The sequence below is a fragment of the Corvus hawaiiensis genome, chromosome 2, assembly GCF_020740725.1.
Source record: "Corvus hawaiiensis isolate bCorHaw1 chromosome 2, bCorHaw1.pri.cur, whole genome shotgun sequence".
Taxonomy (NCBI): domain Eukaryota; kingdom Metazoa; phylum Chordata; class Aves; order Passeriformes; family Corvidae; genus Corvus; species Corvus hawaiiensis.
The window spans coordinates 111,419,126-111,445,222 of NC_063214.1; the positions used below are offsets into that span (position 1 = coordinate 111,419,126).

At 37.2% G+C, this 26,097-nt stretch overlaps 1 protein-coding gene across 3 annotated transcripts in view; it reads left to right on the forward strand.

Annotated features, from left to right (window-relative positions):
* The window catches only part of IL1RAPL1 (interleukin 1 receptor accessory protein like 1), a 705,736-nt gene that overhangs the window by 86,738 nt on the left and 592,901 nt on the right, over positions 1-26,097 (forward strand). For 2 of the 3 annotated variants that reach the window (XM_048288405.1, XM_048288412.1), the window contains exon 2: positions 741-846. In XM_048288405.1, the coding sequence (XP_048144362.1) occupies positions 765-846 (82 nt within the window). In that variant the 5' untranslated portion in view covers positions 741-764. Of the gene's footprint in view, positions 1-740; positions 847-26,097 lie in introns of those variants that run through there. The other variant, XM_048288421.1, reaches the window with a different exon arrangement.

The window sequence follows — 26,097 nt, forward strand, 5'->3', positions numbered from 1 at the left end:
AAACATGCAAAAGACAGAAAAAGGGACTCACCAGTTCTCACCTTGACTGCGGTAGATGCAAACTTGTGTTGCTGACCACTGTAGGTGGTTGTCTGAGTTGGCCTCAGGAAACAGAGTGGTTGGAGCTCCCTGCACTGCCACATCTGTGCTTTGCTTATCTCCATTTTAGTGCAGTGAATATGGTAGTTTGAACTTGCATGGAGATTTGATAATCTAAATGCAAGTTACAAGTGTCTCTGCTGGTTACTTTGATGTGCTCTTATTTTTCCCCTTTCTCTGTTCCTAAGATGATCAGAATTTTTTTAAATCAAATGTTTGGAGTTTTTTTGTGAATCTTGTGCTCAATTTGTGGTATTAATAAATAAGAGTAAAACTAATGAAGAAGGGCATTATTTTCTTTTTCCTGTTGGTGCGTGGAAAAGGTTATGTGATAAAAAGAGATAAAGAGATGTTTCAGGAGATCTGTTATAAAGTTTTAGCAGGGACTCAATGAATTTTCAATGTGTAGACAAAATTTTAGCTTAAGTTCCAGGGTTAAATGTAGTGTGTGCATGTGTTTGTTTTATGGTGATTTTAGTTTACATACTTTATAAAAGAAAGAACAAAACATTTTTAGTGCCTTAAATTGATCACAAAACTGTATTTAGCTTTTCCACAATGTCGTTTCATGACTATTTATTTCAAGATTTTTTCAGCACCAATGTTCAACCAGTGTTTCTTTCTTTTTTGTGGTATTGTAGGAAGCAACCACGGAAAGACAGAAGATGAAAGCTCCTATTCCCAACTTGGTTCTCTTGTATGCTACTCTGACTCAGAGCTTGAAGGTTGTAACCAAAAGGGGATCAGGTAAGTAAATCTTTATCTCTGGTTACAATGTGGCTTGGTAAGAAGTGCTTAATGTTTGCAAGTATGTACTAGGATGTTGTTATGGTGGTTTGGAATATAGTTAAGAGGATTTCAAATTCTGCAGCAGAAAGAGTTGGCAGCTTCTATATATTTTTAGACTTTGTGTCATGTGGACTTGATGAAAAAAAATCAGATACGTAATGTGAAGTGAATACAACCATTCATCTGCTTAAGGAAAGTTCTTCCCAGAACTTTCTAACTTACTTAAAAGACTATGTTGCAATCAGTGTCGTTGGCTTACTGAATTTATCTGTTTTACTATATACTTTGGGAAATTAAGATTGTGGAGTTCGGGTTTAAGCAACATCAAATAGATCAAACACATTAAATTTAATAACCATGAAAAGTGAACAGCAGAATGTGTTTTTGAAAGGGATACCTAATATGTGGTTGAAGAGTTTAATCCAGCAAAGAAAAATAGTCAGTACTCAGATAGTTGGGTAGTTTTGGATTAATTTTTTCTGTGTCTCACCCTGAAATTCTAATTTTACTCTCTTTGGCTTTTCATTGAATAATGAAAAAAATAGGATACTACTTCTGCAACCTCTCTTGCTGTATTGCACTAAAGAAAACAAAATCCTTAATGAAAGTCTTAATTCCATGTTGTTGGGTTAATGAAAGTCTTAATCCCATGTTGATTGAATTAGTTAATTAAGTTTGTTTTCAGTTGTAAGTTTTCTTTTGGCATTGGAGTGTTTTAGGTAGCTTTTGTTGTGCTGTTCCAGAAGTCTGTCTCTGATCTATTTTTGTGTTTTGGTTGGTAGTAGTTGTAAACTGGTGCTTGGGGAGAACACAGCTCTTTATACATTTTTGGCAACATCTTAAATTATACCTCGCATTTTCAATGGATTATATTTCTAACAACAGAATGAAACAGATTATGTCTCCAATATTTTAGTAGCTGGAAATGTTGATGTAGAAGGCAAATGTTGATGTGGAAGGCAAATATGGAGTACTACTACAAAGTAAGGTATTTCTCAATGAAAACTTGAGATTAAAGTATATTTGAGGTTATTTAAACTCAAGAAAACTGAAATACACAGACTGTGTGTAGAGCGAAGGATCTGGCAATGGGTTGATGTGTTTATAGGATGCTGTAGCCTAGATAGATCATTTAGATATCCTTTGAATGTGTCTGGCTAAGATTGTTCTTTTTAAGATTTAATACTTCTAAGTTTTAAGTCAAGGCCTCCTAATCCAAATTTAGTAGAAACATTGTCGATCATCTTAAAGTAAATTTTACAAAGACATCCATTTTTAAGGAACTAACAAAAATCCAGCCAACACCTGTTACTTAAAAGTGACAATTATAAGAACTTGGATTGTCTTTGCATTTTATTTCATAAATGTTTGCCTGTATCCTCTTCATCTGATTAACCAATGGAAGGAAAAAATGGTAAATATACAATTTAATTTATGTTTGGGAAAGTAATATAATTGCTGTCCAGCAAAAGAAAGAAACATACAAAATGTTTCAAGATATCTAGAACGTGTTTTCATCCTGGTGCTGTAATAAAAAGGAAAAACTATGATGGAAATCTTTGGATCATACCTTACTGTAACATGGGGTCTTGATGTTTTTGCATGAAATCTGCTTCTCCTGTATAAAGCTTCAGTTAGATGTATCACCATGGGGGCAGTTTGTTACACTGTGTGTGCAAAGGAGAAATGTCTGATTTACTGAAATCTCAGATCCTTCTGCCTTTGGCCATGTTGCTTTGTGATTTTAGATTTGAAGAAGTTCTTCAGTGGTAGGCGGACTGTAGTAATGTGTAGTGCTTCTTGGTTTGCTTTTGTTGTTTGGCTTGATTTTGTTTGGCTTGGGTTGATTTTTTTACCTCCCTTGGGTGCTCAGGGGGGCTATTTTTGTAATCCTGAAGTGTTTCTACAAGGAAAACCTTATTTACTTTAACAGAAGTTTTAACAAAATAAGATTGAATCACCTGTACTGTGAAAATATAGATGGTTTCCTAAAGTTAGTGCAACTCATAATTAGAAGTAGGAAAAAAAAATCAACTTGGAAAGTAGAACTTAAGTTTTATGTTAACCAGAGGCAGAGCATGGTGAGGGCATGGTTTACATCTCTTCAGTCAGTTCTACTTGTGAGTGCATTTTGTCCTTGAAATGTCACCATGAAAGCAAAGTGACTAGCAAGAAAAAATAAGAAAAAAAAAAAGTAATATTTTTATACTTATGAATTGTTAGAAACATGGATTTTCAGTATCCACCTTTTCAAGATGTATTGCTTTTATTTACTTCCTTCTCTGTTGTAAATTACAGGAATATAATAAAGAAGTTGTTGCATTACTATGCTAAATAGTTGTTCTGATTGGGACTTACTCCTTCTAATTCGCTTTTGTTGATCCTATTTCTAATGACCAAACCTAAAACCACAGATCTTGTGTTCTTTATTTATTTATTTATTCAGTTTATATATTTTCATACATATTACATATTTTAAATATATTTATTGAATATATATTATTATATATTTTATGTTTATTTTGTATATTCAGTATTTGATATTAAAAAGAGATCTATCCTTGAAAATATGTCTTTGCAATACTGCCAGTTGGGTTTTTCCTGCTAAAGTACTTCACCTCTTTTCTAAGTTTATTTATCAGCTGTGCTAAAAGGATAGTGAATAAAAGTATGAGTTTCTCCATCTGGTAGAGATATATTCCCAACCACTTCTCTTATTTTTCAAGAACATGAAAACCTACCTTCAGAAAGTCATTTTTTTAAAAATGCATAGCAATTCTGACTGTCTATTGGCTTTCAGGACTGAAGTTATATCATATAATTAGGTGTGTGTGAAAACAATTAGAATCAATATAGTATTCTTGGTTTTGTTTGTTTGAAAAGAAGGTTAAAAAGACTTTACAATAGAAGAAATCTTAGGTTGTGCTGCATTGGGTTAGATCTCTGATCTTGAGAGCAGTCCTTATCCAAAGCGCTTAAATTAAATTACTTAAAGGTAGTCTTTGAATCTTTCTACTGCTGTGTGCTATGAATCAGTTAAATATAATAATATAGGGAATAAAGGGAACAGCATTATCAAATATTTATTACATTAGCTAGAAAACATATTTTCAATTAGTTTGCTCACAGCTTTTCAACTTACCTGTTTAACACTTTATCTTGTATGATTGTGTTTCTATCTGACAGAAGATACTTCTTTTTTTTCCCAGTTAATGTTTTAAATAAGTTCTGAACAGTTTCAAGCTACTCTTTAATAGACATTGGATTTCTTTTACATTGAGAGCATGTGATGACTGTGCTCATTACAGGAGAATGGATGGGTGAGCAGTTGTAGCAACAATTCCATTACTATGTACTGATGATGCTCGAAGCTTCTTCTTAATCCATGTATGCAAAAGACTTAAGCACACCCTAACTTCTCCTGTCAATTATAGTTGACCATACAATACCCACAAGTTGTAATATTTTCTCAAGAAAGAAAGTATTCTTTGCTGCAGGCTTCCCCGTTCCAACCACTAACTTCACAGTGGACGTCATGTTTATTAATTGGGTGTTTCAGGTATTCAGTGAAGCCTCCCTGAATCGGAGAGACTTCAGAGCCTGCAACAGTAACTGCAAAGAGGAACTTTCATTTGGCACATAGTAGATCTCAGATAAGATCTTCTAAATGAAAAGCTGACTCTTGCACTACTTCTCAGCTCCTTCAAATATCTTAAAGCATCTTCCTTCCTGTCTGATCACTGTGATCTGCTTGATGCAAAGGAAGAATAAATACTTAAAGCCTACATATTTTGATTCGTTCAGCACATAGTTTTACAGGAATTGATTTTTACAGGAATTGACTTAAACTTCAAAAATATAGAAATTAATGCCTGTTTCTTAGCTTGAAACCAAACTACATATACATTTGTGATATGCCTAAAAAGTTGTAGATTTACTTTTTGTGGAGTTCAGTTCAGTCTTTGATAGTATTTTGGGAACTTTATGGTAATGCATTTCTAAATGTTTTCCTTTCAGTGATTTTAACCTGAAATTATCCAGTTTCATGGTTTGAACTAAATTGTTGATTTTTTTAAAGTCATGTGGTTTTACATCCATAGAAACTTAGATTTCTAAAAGTCTCTTCTTTACAGGTTGAATGGTATTTGATCACTTACTTGTGGTGAATAGAGTTTTGGCTTATGAATTATTTAATATTCATCAAAGAGGAAGTAGGTTAGGAAAGAGAGCCTTATGCTGATGCGTATAGACTTTTTTCCCTATAATATATATGTTAAATGAAATACTTGAACACTTCATTGCCATCTGGTGGTTTTTTCCAAGGATGCTGAATAGACAAAAGAAAGGTTTAGGAATTTTTTTTCTTTTTTTTTTTTTTTTTTTTTAAACGTGGTAAAAGGGAAAATGTGGGAAAAAGTATGAAAAGAGATTTTATTACATAAAACCGATTATGAGCTGATCAGGACATTCAGGCAGTATTATTGTATTTGCTTTTTTTCACGCTCAGATTGCCTAATAACAATCTGGTTGCCTTGTATCAAAAGCGGTGAGAGTTGTTATTACTGCCTCTAATTTTCTGCTTTTCTACGGATTATTTTGCATTATGAGTCATTTAACATTCTGTGTTCAGTTCTGCTATTGTTAATAGAAATTTTCTTTTCTAGATCAAATTTATTCTATGATGGAATGATTTAGCTGGAAGGAAAATGATGGGATTTTGGGATATGTATGAGATTCTTCACATCATTATGATGAGACTTGAGTCTAGATACATATTTTGTCATGTAGCAGAAGATTACTTCTCTTTATAATGTCTAGTATTTTTGTGCCTTAGCTATTATTACTCAATATGGGTGGTTCTTGTTGTTGCACTTGGATGAAAGATCAATATTATGAAAATAAGGTAGTAAAGACTTCGAGATGGTATCATTGAATTTTACTATGTTTTTGTAGGAGCAAAATATTAATTTTAATGAGGTAAAAATAAATCAAGAGTTTTGTTATAAAAGTAGTGGAATTCTGAGGAACAGACTGGAAATATATACTAAAATCTCAAATAGTTGTTCTTTAAGAACTATATGAAGATATTCTTCTAAATTATGGCCATCCATGAATTTTTATGATTTATTGCTTGTGAAATAATAATTATATTTTTGATCATAATAACATATGTATAAAGAATATCTCTGCATTAAAAGACAGCTGCTGGTTTTTGAATTTTTTTTTAAGTGGAAGCATATCTGTGCAATATAGGCCTTAACATCAACAGAGCCAAGATTTTGCACCTCATGAGAAATGTCATAATGAGAACGCAACAATGTCATTATAAAAAAAATAAGGAATATAAGTAAGTCAAGGGAGTATGAGAACACTTTGCATCTAGGAACAATTTTTGAATTAAGTTTACTCATTTGTGCTTAATCATTGAATTGTCACTATTTTACAGAACATATTTATTTATATATATATAAAATCCAGTTTACATGACCAAAAACAGTTTGCGAAATTGCACATAATTAAGTGCTGAGGCTTAGCAGAGATCTGGTACCCTGTATTTGAGTATTTTTATTTTTTATTAATTTTTTTAAGCCTTCCAGGTGAGATTTAGTGTCCTAATTGTGTGGTACTACATAAATAGTCCTGTTCTTCTTAATATCTCCCTTTTGGTAATTCCATTCTGGTTTTAATTCTGCTTGTGTTTTGGTTGCCTAAGTATTTTCCTTTTGGCTTCTTGTCAAAAGGTAATTAGTTAATGGATGTCGTATTGGATCTGGTGTTCACTGAATAGCAATAAGATGGTTCAAAAATAAATTAATGTACCTGTTGTTTTTTTTATACAATTTATAAGCAGAACACTCACATATAAGGTACTCCAGGTCCTGTGAGCTTGGAGCAAAGCAATTACAACAATTAAAGGATATGCTTCTTGTAAACCATAGGAGTTTATGTCAATTGATATTAATGGCTCCTAGCTGTTGTTTTCACTCTGTTACAGGATGTTAGTTTTCCATTATTAATTGATGAGACTTGTGGCTTGTTGTGTGGTTATGCAGAACCTGACATAATATTTAGAGTCTATGTCTATTTGATGTACAAGATTAATTTCCATGAGCAATGACTTTTTGAACTGGAACGATCAAGACTACTGTTATTACTATCAAAACTTTTTTTCCTATCTCTCTGGTGACAGCAAGAAAAAGTATAGTGAATATCAATCCTAAGCAAATATGTGTGTACCTTTCTTATTGCACTGGGGAACGGAATTATTTTTGCATCATGACCTGATTAAGAAGTGAACCTTGCTTCTTATGAGGATTGTTTCAAAAAACCTCATTTTGAATTGGCACATAAATATGCAGCCTAGTTTATGCTTGTAGCTGTGGGGCTGAATGGGGAAAACTCTGAGAAATATTTTTCTTTTTGAGGGAGAAGAGAGAAAAAGATGAGGCTGAATCTTTACAGTTAGAAATACAATAGAGATAAACAGAAATCCTTGTTTCATTCTCAGGCAACTTTCTTATACTGTGATCTATTAATTCATTCCATATTGATTTTATTAACACTAATATTCTTCTGAGTTTTATCCTAAGAATAAAATATGTTTTAGTTTTCTTTTTGTACCTGTTTTGTTTTGATTTAAAGATGGTTATTCCTCCCCATTTAAATGTGTAGTAGAGATCACTGTTTAATTTTTAATGTTAAAACTTCCTCTTCATGGTTGAAGAATTAATTAACTGAGTGTATCCACTTCCTTGGATTTTTCCTAATTATGCTGTAAGATAGTTGTGTGTTAGTGGAGGAGGGGGTTACGGGCTTTCTTACTTGCACGTTTCTTTTAAAGGTAGAAAACCTTCAAAAGCAATACAGTAATGGATTCAACTGAAATAAATGATTTCTTCTTATGCCCTCTGGGAGACAGGCCTAGATGATCTAGAGATGCAAAGATTATGAAAATGCTCTGCCTCCTTCTTCAACACTTGCACTCTTTGTCCTGAACTTTCATTGTCTATTGGAGACAGCTGTGAGAGAACTTCTGAAATAATCCACAGAAAGTTTTTACAGCTTGCTATTACTACATGGCACCAGGATGTCAGAAGAGCAATTAGTGTCCTTTAGCACCTCATTTAGACATCAAAAGTATCCATATACCCATCCTGCAGTAATTCTGACAAAGCCATTTACACCAATTTTGGTATGATCCTCAATTTCTTTCTTAGTTTATGAAGGTAAACTTCCATTTGATTATTGTTGGGTGAAAAGGCCTGACTTGCTCTTTGTGAATCAAGAGATAGTGGAAGAAAGTAGGAGTGAAGAATCAACTTATTTAGTAAATTTCTGCATATTAAGGAAATTAGAGGGTTCCTTTAGAATATGGTTTTGAACATGAGGTTTGTTTGGGGTTTTTTTTCTGTTTGCTTGTTTATGTCAACAGTATATGGGAAGCATTAGATTTTTTAAGAAGAATAATATTTTACAATACTGCATATTTATTTAGCTACAGAATATTTTGTGTTGCACTGCTACGATGTAATTTTCAATGTACAGTTTTCATTTAAAAAATGCTGAATAATATTCTTGATGGAAAGAACACCCAGTTTTGCTTGTTTGCTTAAACAGTGCTTGGGCATGGGGATGGCTTGGCTCCAAAGGTCTCTACTCTGCTTTTACAAGCTAAGGATGCTATTCAGTATGTCAGATGAACAGCAAATATGAGGATTGTGTACCAAAGGGTAGTGGGGAGACTATACTGTAAAGAAAGAAAGAAATATAATTCTCTTCCAATGGAGAATTTGGACAGTAAGGAATGATTGCATCTCAAGCATAAATCCTTTGTGACACATTACTTATTTTGGAGACTCTATGAAAGCAATAACTGTTACTTTTCCTGCAAGCATTTATGAACAGGATGGCTGGCATTTTAAAAATAGTTATATGACCTTTTGTTGTTTCTAGGATCCATCCTGATACTTTTCAGAGTCCTGTGAGATTGTGCATAATACCACAGTATGTGAAAGGACTGTCTGTGTTTTAGCAAAGGGTCAATGTTTTATAATGTGCAATATATATTAAGAAATGACTAATGGTAGTAAAGGAGACAAAACAAAATCTGAAGCCAAAAGGACAGTAATAGATATTCTTACATAGTTCGGTCATTGAGTTTTAGTAGCTGCTTAGGATGACTCTTTTCTTCCACAGTCCCTATTTTCCCTGGGGAACTGTTAGTGATTGTTTTACTGATTGGCATCTGTTGGCAAATGGCCTAAAACATTTAAAAGAGCCAGTGACCTCTGATCAGAAATCACTGTTGCAGAAGATTTATTAATTTGAATATTATCCTGTCAATTTTATGTTGAATAATGACTGTGGAGAATAAGAAGGCAAAAAAACCCTCAAGGACAAGTACTGGCCATTTGATGTATTTGTCCCTTTTATTTAAGTGTACTCAGTTGTGAAATATTATTAAAATATAGATATAATAGGGGTGAAAAAAGGTTCTGCCCATTAGAATATATTTTGTTGTTATACCTAGAGGAAATTAAAATTTATTAAATCTGTCCTATTAAAATACTCTCTGACTTGCTCTTCCTGAAGGATAGAGAAAGTGCTACCAGTGCTGCATACACAGATATATGAGAACCAGCTAAGCCTGAAAAGAAGAGGTTGTCCTTTAGATTGAAGTTCTGAATTCTTCATCCATTCTTGTTCAGACTCGTTTTAGCTGTGACGGTCTTTGCTCCAAAAGCAGGATACACAAGCTCTTGTAAGATTTGTATTTTTATAATTTTTTTCAAAGTATTTTTTTGCAATTATGAGAAATATCAGACTGCTGTCATGGTAAATTACAACACAGTTAATGTTAGTGGAGAGATGAGTGCTCCTGTAATTTCACCACCTTGCTCTGAATGCATTACTCATTTCAGGAAACTGTTGGTTGTACAGATACAAAGCAGACAATTGTGTCGAAGTGATCTGAAAATTCATTTAGTGGATTAGCTCACTTCCACAAATGACTCTTTTTCATTCTTGCTGAAAAGGAGCAGGTTTTACTCTCTTTCAAATCTATTTTAATTCCAGTTAAAATACTTCCAATTGATAATTCCAGTTTTGATTACAGAGTCATGTAGGTTGGAAGTCAGCTCTTAATATCATCTAGTACAACCCCCTTGGTTCAAGCAATGGTAGCTACTGCAGGTTGCTCAGGACTGTGCACAGTTGAATTGTCTTCAGGACTTTTTACTAAACAGTGTCTTTTTAAGAAATTTAGGAAAACCTCCTAAAGGTTATATGTACATGCTGCAGACCCTTTGTTTTTCCAGATAAAAATTTCCCTGAACATACTCATCATGGGTTGCCTCGTCTTCCAGTGGAAACTGTGACACGTTTAGGCTAGTAGCTCTGAATTGCTCTAATGTGGAGTTGCAACATATTAAGAAAACACCTGGAGCTACTGTCATTTCAGGTTCTAAAATCTGAACTACCCGCAAGCAGCCTTAGTTAAAATTTCTTGGTACCTGCTCAGAATGTTCAGTTCTTTCACAGTAAGATTAGGTATCTCTTGAAAACTACAAATATATTGAAAGTCTACTGAAACATGAGACAATAAATGAGGCATGTATGAAGCTGCATGAAAAAATGAGCATATTTAACATTTAGCATTTTACTTTACCATTGCTTTCCTGCCTCACTTTTAACCATAGTTAAAATGCTTATTAATACAAGGAACACACTATTTTTCTTATGGGAAAAGTAATTTGCTAATGCTGGGCATCCTACCTTTGAACACTTTTGTATAATTCAGTATATTTCTTTTTTTTATGAGGTTTATCATAGCAAGTAAAACAAAGACAGTGACTTTGGGATATTAAAAATAAAAGAGCAGGCCATAACATACCAAATTTTTTAAAAACTAGCAACATACATGGTTTGGTCAGATCAAAAGAGAGCAGCCAGCAGTAAAGCTATTGTTAATACTCTTTTTAAAAAAGTACAAGGTAGACTTGTCTTAAATTCCAAATTTTCTGCTGAATGCCATTGGTGGTATAACCCAGAGTGAATTCTGAAGGCAAAATAGACAGACAGGGAAGAATAATGCAAACTCCCTATATATGTATGTAGAGATATCTGTGCTGTGAGGGAAGGCTCAGTTCCTTCCTACAGATCGTGGAGCCTATGGTGACACTGTTAAGCTTTCACACAGCTGATAGCTGGGGTGCAGCACAGCAGAGGAGGAGGGGAAACATGGAACAGCAGTGTTAACTTCTGAGCCTTTTCTAATCAAACAATCTGAGCCAGGTATGAGAAGGAGTCAAACTGTCATTTCTAGAAGTGACTAATGCATAGCTCATGGGTTCACAAGGGGCAGGCCAGCATGGAGGCCAGTGAGTGCATTGCTTTCATTCTGCTGGCCGTGCCAGGCACTTCACACACTCTGCAAAAATATCACTTTTTTTGTGTCGTATGTTTATTTTTGCCATTGGCAGGGTTTAAAATGCAATTTCTATTTTTGTTATTCGAGAGACAAAAGAAATCTTAAACTTTGTATTTTTCTAGGAAATTGAATAAGGGTCAGTAACAAGACATTCTAGTTCAGTAATAAACATTTTTTGAAACAATTATTCAGCAGAAATGCTAGCTGGTATGAATTTACAAATATGCATGCTTTCATTTTTTAGTGTACTCCTTCCTGCGAATTTTTAGCAAAATGAGACTATTAATGGATGAAGCAGGAAGCTTAAAACTAGAGAAAGTCTGTAAAAAATTCCATGGCAAACCATGTTTGTCAGAAAATACATTTTTATTGTGAGAAATAGCTCTCATGTCAAGGAGAGAAGGAAAAAATTGCTTCTGCTGATTAGGAATGATAAAATAGGATGGCTTATTTTTTTTAATGATAATATTTTTTTCTCTATACATTTGAAATATATACCATAAAATCCACTTAAAAATAATATGTAATGTTAGAGATTAGGGAAAACACTTCTTACTTCTTTTTCTCAAATTTTCAAAGTAAACAAATTTATGACAAAAATATTAATAAATTAATATTAATTATTGGTTCCCTTGAAATAGCCACCGTTACTGTTATCTGAACTTTTTTTCTTAAAATTCCTAGTTAAATTATCATAAGTCTGTGCAATGACATAAAGATAATGAGATGTCATAACAAAAAATAGTTTGGACAGGGTGTTATTTATCAACCTAAAAATTTATCACTAAGAGTTTGCTCAACAGTACATCAAAATGCAAGGTCATTGCCCAAACACTTTCACAAAAAAAAAAAAAAAAATTAAACTAGTGGACAATTTTCAGGATGTAAGTGACTGAATCTCAGTGTGATTACACTTTTACAATGCCTAGAGAAGCTGTTAGCCCTCCTTCACAATAACACTTCATGAAAAAGCAGCTCTCTTATTATCATCTGACTAGTGTCGTGCTATCTGTAATTCAGGGAAACGGAAAATAAATGAAATTTTATGCATATTTAACTAGCTGGACTGCGTTATTCATTCATGGCTGTGTTTCAGTTTGTCACTGTTAAGTAATGCACGTGTAATAAACCTTTGCATTTGAAAGTAGCTGATACTCATCCATGTACAAAGCCAGCATGTTTTGTGTGTGTCTGGTATTGAAGATGGTTAAAATGCTGCTGTCCGTACCAACTCTGCAGTAGATGGTGCATGGAGGATCTATGATGGCTCATACCTACAAATGCTACTGCTTTCACTAGGGAGTATTATTTATTCATTTCCAACTGTGCTTGAACAAGACCATTTGAAAGGATTGCTTTCTCACTATAAAAATATTGCTTGTTTGAAACATCTCAATTTTTTCTTTCTGGTAACTCATGAGATCCAAGGAAAATATTGAAGTTGTGCTAAGTCTCCAGAAATAATCACTTTTTCTGCTTGATTCAGTGGTTGGTTTTAGTTGTTCTCTGTGAGTCAGTCTTTCACTACAAGTTAGATGAGAAAGAAATTCAGATTCCGTAGTACTTTTGAGCCTTTTTCCCATTTCCTTCCTTCTGTATAGATGTACAAGAGGAAAGATGTTAACAGGGTAAGGTAGTTACCCATCACTGGACAGCAAATTGTTAGATGTTCCTGGGCTCAGAAACTCAAGAAAGGGTTTAAAACCTGTTTTTCTGTGACAGGATATAGTCATCAACTTCAAGATATTGTCAGTTGTGATCAATAGAGAGAAAGAGTTTGTCTGCTGCACATAACATCCTACGTAACTGTAGGCAGTGCAGCAACCCTCCTCACCAAAAACATTGCTGTTGAGGATTTTATGTCCAAGTTCTGAATTACTTTTCCTGATAGAGACATCTGCAAATGTTAGTAAACTATAGGAACTCTTGGAAGTGAATTACTGTGACAAGCTGTGCCATCTGGGAGAGGAATCTGGATAGGTTGGATTCATGGGCTGAGGGCAGTTGTATGGAGTTCAGTAAGTGCAAGTGCCAGGTTCTGCGCTTGGGTCACAATAACCCCAGGCAAGCTTGGGGAAGAGTGGCTGGAAAGGTGCCTGGAGGAAAGGGACCTGGGGGTCCTGTTTGACAGCAGCTGAACGTGACCCAGGTGTGCCCAGGGGTCCAAGAAGGCCAATGGCACCTGGCCTTGATCAGCAGTAGTGTGGCAGCAGGACCAGGGCAGTGATTGCCACCCTGTGCTTGGCACTGGTGAGGCCACACCTCAAATCCTGTGTCCAGTTTTGGGCCTCTCACTACAAGAAAAGCATTGAGGGGCAGGAGTGAGTCCAGAGAAGGGAACAGAGTGGGGGAAGGGGCTGGAACACAAGTATGATGAGGAGCAGCTGAGGGAGCTGGAGGTGTTTGGTCTGAACAAAAGGAGGCATGGGGTGGACCTTATCACTCTCTACAACTGCCTGAAAGAAGGTGTAGACGTGGGGGTCAGGCTGCACCGAGGTTCAGGCTGAACATCAGGAGCAACTTCTTCACTGAAAGGATGGTGAAGCATTGGGATGGGCTGCCTGGGGAAGTGGTAGAGTCACCATCAGGGGAGGTGCTCAAGAAATGCCTGGGCATGGCACTTAGTGAAGTGATTCAGTTGGCGTGATGATGTTCAGTCCAAGGTTGGACTCAATGTTCTTAGGGGTCTTTTCCAACTTTTATGATTCTATGTAATTTTAAAAGTATATGATTCTCTAATTATTTACTTCCATCAAAGATGCTTTGTTATACTCTGAGAACTTCCCAGTTATTTTCTTTTTCTACCTGCAACTATTAAAAATAATTGAATTTATGTTTTATTAGGTTGATTTCATTGATATGTTCACTGAAAATAGCTCTTTATTTTCTCTCCCATTTGCCTGATCTTAATTTCTATGCCAAATTTAATATGAAAACTTTAAATCTTGTCTCTCGCTTAGGGGAAACATCAGGCATCAATTTCCATCACGCTCTAGAGAGAAGAATAATGTTTTACGTATGCTTTGTTCACAGTCCTTCACTGCTTTGAGCAATTCTGAATGGCCAGTCACATATGAGAGTAGTTTCTGTTTACATTTGCTTCTGTCAAAGCAAATAAAAACTCTTGCCTTTTCCTCCTACTTGAAGACTGTTGTTGCTGAGTTTCATTGTGTTTGTGGATTGGTTATGGATTTTTTATTTTTAACTGTAGTTAGTTTTGGTATAAGCAGTGCAGTGCCGTATATTTTTTTTAAATTTTGGGGTGAAATTGTAATACCTGCTGAACAAGTCTATATTTGACTTGTAGTAAATTGACACAATCTAAATATGAATGATCAAAGTTGCCTGTATGTATGAAATATAAACAAATGTGGAGCCAAATTCCATTACCTGGAATCTACCATTCCAGTAACTGGTGTGGATTTCCTTTGCTACAGTTGTTAGTAGAATAATATTGAAGTGCTTTTTGACCACAACTGAAGGGTTTTTTTGTATTTATGTGGTTTTGTTGGCACAAAGGTTTAGTCATGAACTGAAGATGGCTGAGCCAAGTAATAGTTTAGATTTTTTCAGATTTCTTCTATAGGATAATTCAGGTTGGAAGAGATCTTTGGATGTCTCAGGTTTAAAGTAGGGTCAGCTCTGACATCAGGCCAGATTTCTCAGGACTTTATCCATGTGAGTCTATTAAAACTTCCAGGGACAGAGCTTGCACAAATTCTCTGGGAAACTGACTCAGTTACATATGGACTCTTGCCTTCTGCTAGGAGTCTCAAAATACTCTTTTATAGTTCAGAATGACCTAATGCATGAGTTAAAAACTAAGTCTAGTAGACCCAATATCGTAAGAAAATCTGAAAAAGGGAAAAAAAAAGACAAAATCAGCCAGTTGATAACAGGCTTGGTTATCTGCAGTGAAATAAAGAATTAATCTAAATGAAAATAAATTAACTTTTTCCTTAAAAAAAGGCTTTATAATGAAATCAAAAGAGATAATTTAATATTCTATTAGTTCAACTTTCTGCATAATTTAATTTTTTTCTTTTCCTTAAGGCAATTTACTGCTTCTGTTAAAGGCTAGTAGGGATGAAGTTCCTGACGTAAGTAGAAACCTGATAGACCCATCCATTTTTTATTTTGTTTACATATAAAGTTATTTAAATTCATTGCAATAACTTAAAAATTTGTTATATTAAATGAAGGGTTTTTAAAATAAATTGCAACTCTGATTTCTCTAATATATTATTGGTTAAAATAAGACCTTTGAAACAAACTGTGTGATTGGGAAGAATTCCATGAAGTGTAGCTAACCCTGTCAATAAAACTTCTACTATCAGAAAACTGTTCAGTTGATAGGTATTGAGCATACTAGAATGCATCATTGAAACAATGAGTGATACTAATTATTGAGCAAGAAGCTTAGGTTTTCATTAGCTAACTTGTGACTATCTGAAAGAGGGCAATAATACTTAATACTTACATTTTGCTCCTCAAGAAAAATAAAAAACCCTCCCCAAAATAATCACAAAATCAAACCAACTTTTTGTGTGGTTTTAATTCATATTACTCCTTTTAATTAGAATATAGGCACAAAAATCCTAGATCACAAAATTTAAGCATTCAAGAAGCTCCAGTGTGGTTAGGGATGTTTTCTGTTTCAGATTGGATCAACGGATAATATGTTTTCATGGTAAGCACTAAAAACATTTGCAGATGAATCTCCTTGACCACAGCTGACTTTTCAACACCATTTTAGTCTATAGTTTAAACTTTTTTTTAAAAAAGTGGAAAGAGCACTTTTTCTGGTCTTCTGAATTGGGTATCACGGGATCTAATATTTTCCTCAGGACTCAGCTGGGTGTCTATCATGCTCAAGGATGAACCCTTCAAACAGTGGTCAGATTATGTGGGGTTTTCTTTGTTTATTTTCTTTTCCTTCTGATGTTGGTATCCAAATGGATTAGTGTGTCATCTGAGGAGCTAATCACAGGTAATTAAATTGATTCATGTGCAGCTGAACTCAGAGTCTTAAAGAAGGGTTGAACTGCTTCCACTGGAAAAAAACAGAGATAAACCCTGGGCAGAGGTAGGAGAGGAGACAATTTAATAACAAACAAAAAAGCTCAAACTAAATGAAAAAACAAATTCTGAATTAATTTTGTTTTATGTAACATTCCATTTCACTCAGTTCCCAACACAGTTATATAGCTGTGTCTGAAAGGATAATTAAAATAAAATACAAATATAATTCTAAAGCAGTGTGCTTCATGTTTAACAGTGGGACTTCAAACTGGTTTTTACTAGTGTTCAGTTAGTGATTTTCTCTCAGTCTTGGCTGCCTGCAGGTAACATGGGATTATAAAGAGGTGAAGCACTTTGAGATGAAGGGAGAGCTAATTTGTTTAAAACAAAATCTGAATGAGGAACTTTAAATTTACCTTGCAATGAATTGCAAGTCCCATACAAATTATCAGTGGTGTCAGTCTGCTTCATGTATGTGAAATATCTACGTAACGAACCAGCTACAACTGGAGAGGGAGAGAGAGAGAGAGAGATGAAGGTGCAGCATCAGTCTGAAGAGATCTCAAAATATAGTAATTTGGAATCTTCCAGTCAGTTATATTTAACTGCCAAATACTCCTTATTTAAAACCAGCTATGTTAGTTTATTTCAAATGTTGGAAGAACTGGGGAACATATTTACCCTGAACAAGTAAAAGGTATAACTTAAATATTGAATTTAATATAGTTAAGTATGGCAAATATATTCCCACATGAAATATTTTATAAGAAAAATGTTAACTTTCCAAATTAGATACTTCCATGAGAACTGTGTATTTGTTAAAAAAAAAAAAAAAAAAAAAGGCAGGAAACATAAAATTCTCAGTCTTTAGTCTACCAAGACAATTTTATAGCTTTTAACTAAATGCAATCTAATGTTCTTTACCTTTTCAAGTCTATTACTTCCTTCTTTCTGGATGCTCTCCCTTGTTTCTACCCAACAATCCAATTTTTTGGCAAGTTTCCCTCTTCACTTTTGAGCTGTTACTGATCTTCTCTCCTTGACAATCTCTGTGAACAGAAAGTACTTCCTCTAGTTGCATTTCAAGATCACTGCTCTTGACAATCAAATTCCTCAAAAATCTTTAGAATATGTTCAGAACAGAAGTAAATCTTTTCTGCTTAAAGAAACTCAGTAGGTTTCTGGTGAATTGTGCATCACTTTGATCTTTAGCATCAGAAGAAGAAACAAAATGGCAAATTGCTCAATTATAGTCCTTAGGAATCACAGAATCATAGAATGGGTAAGGTTGGAAGGGACCACATCTGGTCATCTGGTCCAATCTCCATGCTCTAGCAGGGCCGTCCCAGAGCACGTGGTATAGGACTGTACTCAGTTGGCTCTTAAATATCTCCAGTGAGGAGACTCCACAACTTCTCTGGGCAATCTGTTCCAGTATACAGTCACTGCACAGTGAAGAAGTTCTTCCTCATATTCAGGTGGAACTTCCTGTGCATCAGTTTCTGCCTGTTGCCTCTTGTTCTCTTGCTTGGCACCACTGAGAACAGCCAGTGAATAAAATTGCCACGCTGCCCCTCAATACCAAGCAAGCATTGCATGAAGGCACACCTTAATGTGATACTTGGGGTCTGGGATCAGCCTTCGCATCACTGTGGGAACAGCTAGAGAGATTACAAGACCTTTTTGCCCTTCCATGTCCCATTGAAAGGTGAACGCAAACTGCCCTTTTCTTCCTAGTGCCTCGTCATGTCCTCTACTGAGGAGAATGAGGAAAAATGCCGTTCTGTGTTTCATTGTGTCTGCAGCCTGCAACATCAATTCAGAGCTAAGTACTTTCTGAAAACCATGCTGGATAACTTGTTATCAGTAGGTTTGTGATAAAGGGAGGAAATTTTATTTGGATAGTAAATAAAAGTTGCAGAATTCTTTATTTCTGTCCCATTCCTTTTCAGTAAGTTCTGCTTTGGTTTTCAGAGTGCCACCTTCTCAGCTTAGTGCTGTTTGTGTCCTCCTTTCTCTTCAGCCTTTCTTTGCCTGCTCTGTTTCTTTCTTAGTGTCTATATGTACCCATGGCAGCTACTGCCAAAGACCCTCTCCAAATCATTTTTCCCAACTCACATGCTAAAACAACCCTTAAGTTATGAAGGCGGGTTATGAAATGTCATTGTAAGATCCTGCTCTACTTGGGTTTTGGCCCTTTCAGAGCTTTGCCTTAAAGGGCAGGAACATCTTTTCCTTGCTGGAAGCTGGAATTCCAGACCATTGCACTGTATGCCACGGATCACAGAGGGGAATTACCGAGGCTCCCAGGGTGCTGTTTCTACCATGCCTCACATGGGAGCTGTGCAGGTGACAGGGTCCTGAAGCTATGTGGGCTCTCAGAGCAGACAGCAAATGTTTGTTTGCTGGACATTTTCAAACACATTCCCAGCTCAAAAAAGAGGGAAGAAGGAAAGGGAAGCGAGGAGCTGACAGAATCATGGAATGCTTGCAGCTGGAAGGGACCCTGCACAGGTGTTATGATCCCATTAGGCAGAGATGCCTCTGCCCCAGTGAGGGTGCAAATGAGAGCATATGATGACAACATACGGATTTTCTTTAACATGGATTTTATTTAACAAGAAAGGGGAGATAGAGAGAAAGAAATAAGAAAGAGGTGTCTGAGAGAGAGAGCAGAAGATAATCACTTGGTACTAGATAATCTTTAAGGCCCTTCGTTTCATTCTGTGATTCTAGAAGATGTGTGGATGTGTATTTTAATTTGATATTATTATTTACTACCAGTAGTATCTCATCTTCATCTTAGTGTTCTTCTTCTTTACTACTACTACTATTTCTTTTTCTTCACCTTAGTCATTCTTATTTTTCTTATTCTTCATATTGTTTTTCTTATACTTCTTATTCTTCTTCTAATTTTCCACTAATATTTCTCCCTGTTCATCATCTTCATCTTCTTCTTCTTCATTTACTACTACTACTACTACTATGATTTCTTCTTCTCCTTTGTATTCTTCTTATTTTTATTATTCTTATTCAACTTACTATTTTTATTATTCTTTTTCTTCTTATTATTTATTACTACTCTTTCTTCATCATCTTCTTATCCCTAGTCTTGTTATTCACGGTTTTTTGGTTGGTTTTGTTTTTTTTTTTCTTACTACTACTGTGTCCTAAGCCCAGCTTTCATTGTAATGGGAGAATGGTTTGTGTGGCAGTCCTGCTGGGCCTGGAGGGACACGTCCAGGCAGAGGCAGCCCGTGTGGCTCCCTCAGGACACCGGGCAGGCTCCGGGCCGGCCGCCACCTGCGGGGCCCGGCCTGGCGCGGGCAGCGGTCACTGATTGTCCGGCCGTGGCCCCAGGCAGGGGAAGCGGAACAGCGCCCGCAGCGCCCGCAGCGCCCGCCTGAAGCGGGACGGGCGTTTCTTAGGGGGAGCCGGCTGCTGCCCGAGGGCTCCCGGCTGGGGAGCTGAGGGGCCTGGGGAGCAGCAGGGGCTGTGCGGGGCAGGGCCCTGGCTCTGTGCCCCTGCTGCCTTCCCCTGCTCAGCCGAGGCCGGAGAAGCCGCTGCCTTGGCCGACTCCTGGGGAGCAGCGTCAGGGTCCTGCAGGAGCTGTGGGTACTTGGGGTTGACCCAGATGGTGTGGATCATGATGCACTCCATGCTGTTCTGAGACTCCACTTTGTTGCTGTCATCTCCATCTTGAAACAAGATGGGGTCTTGTCTGACTTCCCCTTTGGACAACTCTTGGTCAGTGGAGAGCTCCCAGTGGGAAGGCACTTTGTGACTGTCATCTTCTTCTTGGGACAGCTCTTCATCTGTCTTGTCTTCCCTCTGGAATGGTGCTTGGTCCATGTAGTGTTTCCACTTCCCATTCTCTGTGGCCAAGTCGCACTCCGCAGTCTGCGGCCCCGGCAGCTCTGCCCCCTCTGCTGCCCCCTCCCATTGCTCCCTGAGGGCTCCTGGCTGGGGAGCTGAGGGGCCCGAGAGGCAGCAGGGGCTGTGCGGGGCAGGACCCTGGCTCTTTGCCCCTGCTGCCTTCCCCTGCTCAGCCAAGGCTGGAGAAGCTGCCATGTCTAGCTGCTGGGACAGCTCTCGGCGTCTCTCAGATTTCCATTGGGACAGATTTTCCCACTGGTGCAGTTCCTGGCCCATGGAGGGGTTCTCCTCTCCCTCCTCCTTGGCCCAGTCCCACTCGATCCACTTAATTGTTCTCTCCCACTCCTCTATGAGCTCTTGCAGCCACCACCCAGGGGAGAGGCCTGGGGGCCAGCAGGGGCTGTGCGGGGCAGGGCCCTGGCTCTGTGCCCCAGCTGTGGGGGAAGGAGTCGACAGCCTTGGCACATCGGGGGCTATGAGGCCCTGGCCCCCAGGCAGCTGCTCTCCGGCTCCATCCCAGCTCCCTCGGTCCCCTCTCCCTGCAGGGCTGGCTGTCACCTCGGCCCTCATGCACAGGCCCGGCTGCTCTGTGGCAGGGGGGGAGTTGGGGTTCATCTCCTCTCTGAGCATCTCCATCGTGCTCTGCTGCAGAGGCTCTCAGGAGAACAGCTTCCTCGTGAGACAGCGGCTCTCCCGGGAATGGGCACCCCAGGGCTCTGTGCCCCTTAGACACCCCTCAAGCAGGGTGGGGCTCTGCCATGTCACAATGGCCTCTGGGCACCACAGTGTCCCGCATCACCAAGGGCCCTGACACAACGCGCCCGGGTCACAAAGGGCCACACCCGACATCCCTTCGACAGCCAAACGCACTGGAACTGGCATGGAGCAGTCCTTGGACTCGGGCACTTGTAGCTCCTGATGTGCCCAGAGCCCTGTGAGGCTTTGGACACGGTCCCACACAACAGCCCGAGCCCCACACTGCAGAGCCCTGGCTTTGGAGGCTGGGCTATCTGGGGCGTGAGCCATTGGCCAGATGGACACAGCCAGAGGGCTGTGGGCAGTGGCTCTTTTGGAAATGATACAACTTCTAAAATTTTTAAGTCACTTTTGTCATGGGTTTGTTCACCTTTGCCAAGGTAGGGGGTTTGAAGGTTTTCTTCAAAACACTCTTTTCACCAAGGCTTTGCATTTTGCTGGCGGAGGCCTGATGGGCTTCGATCAACAATAAGAAGATTCCTAGACTCTGAAAGTTTAGCATCTACAGGTTGGGACTAGCCAGAAGATACAGAGAACATAAATGGACATTAGCAAACATTACCTGCTGGTGTGGTTGGAGACACCTGGTTGGAGACACAGTTTTGTGTCACCAGCAAACTTGCCGAAGGCACACTCTGCCCTACCATCCAGAACAGGCAGAGCAGGGCAAGAAGAGTGGTGCCAAGGATGGGCAAAAAGGGGGACTGTCCTTAGGGAGAGTGGGGCAGGAGAGGTGTTCTCCTTCAGCCTGCCAAAGACACCAGTGTCAAACTCAGAGTTTTTTTGGTTTTCATACAACAAAAGGTTTCCCCTTCCCTGAGTGTTACAGAGTGTTGCTGTTTGCACACTAAGCAACAGCTGCAAAGACTTATGTGAACAGCCCCACATCTCTTCATACGATAAATAACCCTATTAGTGTCACCTGTGGGCCCTTGGCTTTGGTTACCAATGGGCCAGTCTTTCTCCCCCAAGAAAGAAAGATTATAGAATCTTTGTGTCCAGGAGGCAGAGGCCTACTCACCTGGCTTGTGGTAGAATTACCTTCAGATACTTACATTGATACGGTCCCCTATATATTTTAAAATAACCTGAACTTTTTTATAGTTTCTCCCAATAACTGATTCTGGCATTGTATTGCCTTTATTAAGCATAGAAAGTGCAGCAGTTGAACTGCATTATTTCATGAGATGCCCTAGAGCCATCAAAATTCAGACACCTTTCTGAGTTACAGTGTCATTCTTGATCTGGGCAAGGAGGTAGCAGTTTGCTGCTGGCCTAAATTTACTAGCTCAAAGTTTACAGTTTCTCCCCTACCTTCTCTTCCTATCTGTGTAACTTTACTTCTCTGGCTGGGAAAAGCTCACTGATCCAAGTTTTTGACAGACTGAACAAGGAATGAAGGGAGGTGTTGCATTGCATTAGCCTTAGGAAAGTGCCTTGTTCAGGAGCAGCTGAGCCCTTCCATTTTAATTTCTTTCCTGTATGAGGTCTGTTGTGTTTTGACATTTATAAGTACATATTAGAAACTGACAAACAATAGAGCGGTGGTGTTAAATTAGCTTTACTGGTAGTTCAACTTTTCATGTACACTTTTCTTGTGTTTACTTAATGTTTTAAAGACAATTTCTAATCTTTTGGTGGCAGCTGGCTTTCCTTCAGTGTCTGTAAAACAAAACAGATCAGTGAAACTATGGACTGATTAAAAAACCAAAAATTATTATGAAATGTCAGAAGTCAGAATTTGACTTCCAAAATTCTCTTTTTGACCATCAAAGAGGATTTTTCTAATTTTTGTTTCACTATGCATGGCTATCCACCTTTTAATTTATTTTACTGTGTTGCACTGCACATCCCTGATACGCTGACTGAGAACTTTTTGTAAAGTAATAAAACATTTCCTGAAATATTATGGTTCTAGGAGAGATTCTATTATATGACATCACATTTATTTCTGTTCTGTGTAGTGTATGTTTGTGCAGTCTAATCTGAAATAGGTTAGTAGACCAAAAATAACACAATGGGATAACCAGTGTGATTGATGGCGGAGAGGACTGACAGGGCAGCAGTCAAGCAGACTGCATGGTATATTTGGCATTTCTACAAAATCATTGTGTTAAATTAATAGCCACATCATTTTCAATCCCATAAAATTTGGCTCCACTTTTAAATTTATGTTATGATCACAGGGAGGAGTAATTTTCTTTTCTGATGTTTGACTTTTATAAATGCACCATAATTCAAAGCCATGACAGTGCAGTGTTATATTATTAACGAATAAAGTTAAACAAAAACCTTTTAGCCTATTTCAGGTTCTATAAAATACTTTGAGACGAAATTTAGATATTAAAAGTTACATGTCACATAGAATTTTGGAATCAGGTGCTTCTTGATTTAAATATCGCAGGTAGAACATGTGTCTCAACTATTTTTGAACCTTTTTCTGCCATGGGAGCTCATATGGTAGAGATGCTGTAAATTACCAGCTAAAGAATTGACGTATAGTAATTTCTAATAATAGACATGGCAGTCACTTTAGGTTTTGTATTTAACAGAGCAGAAGAGGAAGGTTTGAAGCATGTATTTTAACTGAAATGGTAATAACTCTCCTAAACCCAACAGATGTTGTTATAGTTGTCAGTTAATTAATTCATTGAGGGAAAAATCTCGTTCAACTCCATTTTTAACATAATTCAGAATTCTCTTACTTCTCTGTGTGTTATTTCCAGGATTTGGGGATGTGGACTACTTTTATTCTGGAGATAAATTTTATAATTTCTTATTTTAAAAAGTTAAGCAGATAGTGTTGAAGCAGATTGTCCTTAATGATGTTGTATCAAACTGGCGTAACATAGTTAAGTACAGAAGTCTTCCTATTTAACTAAATACTTTATATTTTGAGAATAGAGTTAAAGATTACTTGGCATAAAGGCAGTGATCCTGTTTTTAAGTCTGAGTGTGATTCACTATTTTATAATATGTGGCTATCATTTATGTGGAAATGTTTGCGCACATTTCAAAATTTCAGCTTTGTTTCGACAGAAAGTTAAAAATTGCTGAGAAACATGACTGAGGTCTCAGCAATGGTGGTTTTGTACAGACTCTTTACTTTTAGCATCAAGAGCATAGGGCCAGTTTATACACTGACATTCAATTCCACAAAACCTAAGAGAAGGTGTTGAAGAGGAACCCTCATCATCAGGGAACATGTGAGAACATCTCTAGGGATCTTTAGCCTTAGAGGCTTCCCAACATCCCCTAGCAAATCTAAGCCTCACAGATGCCAGTACCATACACTTCCACAAATGGTTTGAAGCACTTCCCTCCCTTCCTTTCCTCCAATATCTAGTCAATTGATAAAACCATCTGATAGTCTTTAAAGAAGACACGTTTCTTCCATGATGTATGTGTAGAGCAGAAGACAACGGTCTTTATTCAAGCTTGTTTTTCATCTTTTCAGAAACACTAACCCTACTAGAATTTTCTAAAGCATCTAACATCATTGTCATTGCACATAGGAACTCAGAGTGGTCTAATGAAGGTAATGTTCTTCTGAGTAATATGATGTAGTATTTGATCTCGGTGTTCCAAGGAAAAAAAATAGTTTTGCTCTTTTCCTCTGAGCTCCTGACTCCAATGCACATTGCTTCACATTTCTTTTCCCCAGGCAGAAACTGACCATTAAATATATTTATGTACCTTTGTCCAGCTACACTTCTCAGAGTTTGCTTCCTATATTATGCTATTTTAAAGTATTTTCCTTGGCTCTAATTATATAATAACTACATCCATTCGTACTTGCTTAAATGAAGTATGCAGAGAGAAGGGAAGATCAAAATCACTGAAAATATCTTATTTTTCGCTATCAGTTTTTCAAATACTCAGAAGTTGAATTTAAATTTATGAAATTCGTATTCTTACCTTCAAATTCAACCTTCTTCAAAATGTTGAGAAACTAAGTCAATATTTTAATTTCTTTGATTACTGAATTAATCTATCTTTGAAGTAAGCAGACCTACAAAGCTGTCTTTAAAAGCGACATCTTTCTGTCATCAGTTTTTAAATTCCACATATGAAATAGAGAACAAAATGCCTACAAAAATTATATTTTCTTTTTTTGAAAGATTGGTGCTTACAGTTCTCTTTCTACTTCCAAACACTGTAAGTAGCTTCATAAGGTGCTTCTGTATGTAAAATTCCAATAGGTTTGCAGTCCATCCAGAGTTTTGTCTCTTTTGCATCTTTAGATTTATAATGCCAGATCAGGTATATTTTGGTGTATGCTAGGAGTAACTGCGCAGTCCTTTTTCACTGCTTTGTGACGAAAAAGGATGCCTTTAATTCAGTCCTGTCCTGTAGGAAAGGAAGCATGTGTTTATTTTCACAACACAAGTCTTAATGGCATCTCAAGGTAATCAAATTCTGAAAAAAACAGTTTTAGTTTTTATTTGACCATATTAATGTAGGCATTTACCTTGAAGTTTCCAGAAGAATATACCTGTCTGTGGTTGTATACTTACCCATATATATGAATGAAAGCAAAAGATTATTTTCAATAGGATGATGCATGTTTAACTGGCAAACATTGAGAATACACTTGAACTTTCACAGGCATTTTGTGTCCTGTCCAAAGAATTTGGTAGAAGTTAGATCAAAGGCAAAAATCAACATCTGAGCACCGATGTAAATGAAAGAGACAAATACTTGAAGCCATGTAGGGATTCGTCAGAGAGCCACTTGACACATTATTTTAGTCAGAAGTACAAAAAATTATGATTTATTCAATTTTGACACACTGTCACATCCTCTACGGAAACCTATTCAGTTGTTGAATGCAGGACACCACCACTCTAATTTCCATTAATTTATTGTGAATCTTATTTAATGCTTTAAAATTCTCTTTAGCCAATTTAGCTTCATCACAAGAGCAATGTTCATCTGAATCAGTCCTGTGGGGATGATTTTTTACAGTTAATTAAGCATTCATTAGCTACTAGCCCGTAGAAAGCAGGAAGTTTCTTGGTTTAACTCTTAATCAATAGATTAACCCTGTCCTTCCTGTTTAATTTTTTAGACACTGAAAAATTCATGGAAGTGTCCTTTCAGTCTTCTTGGAAAAATACTTAAGT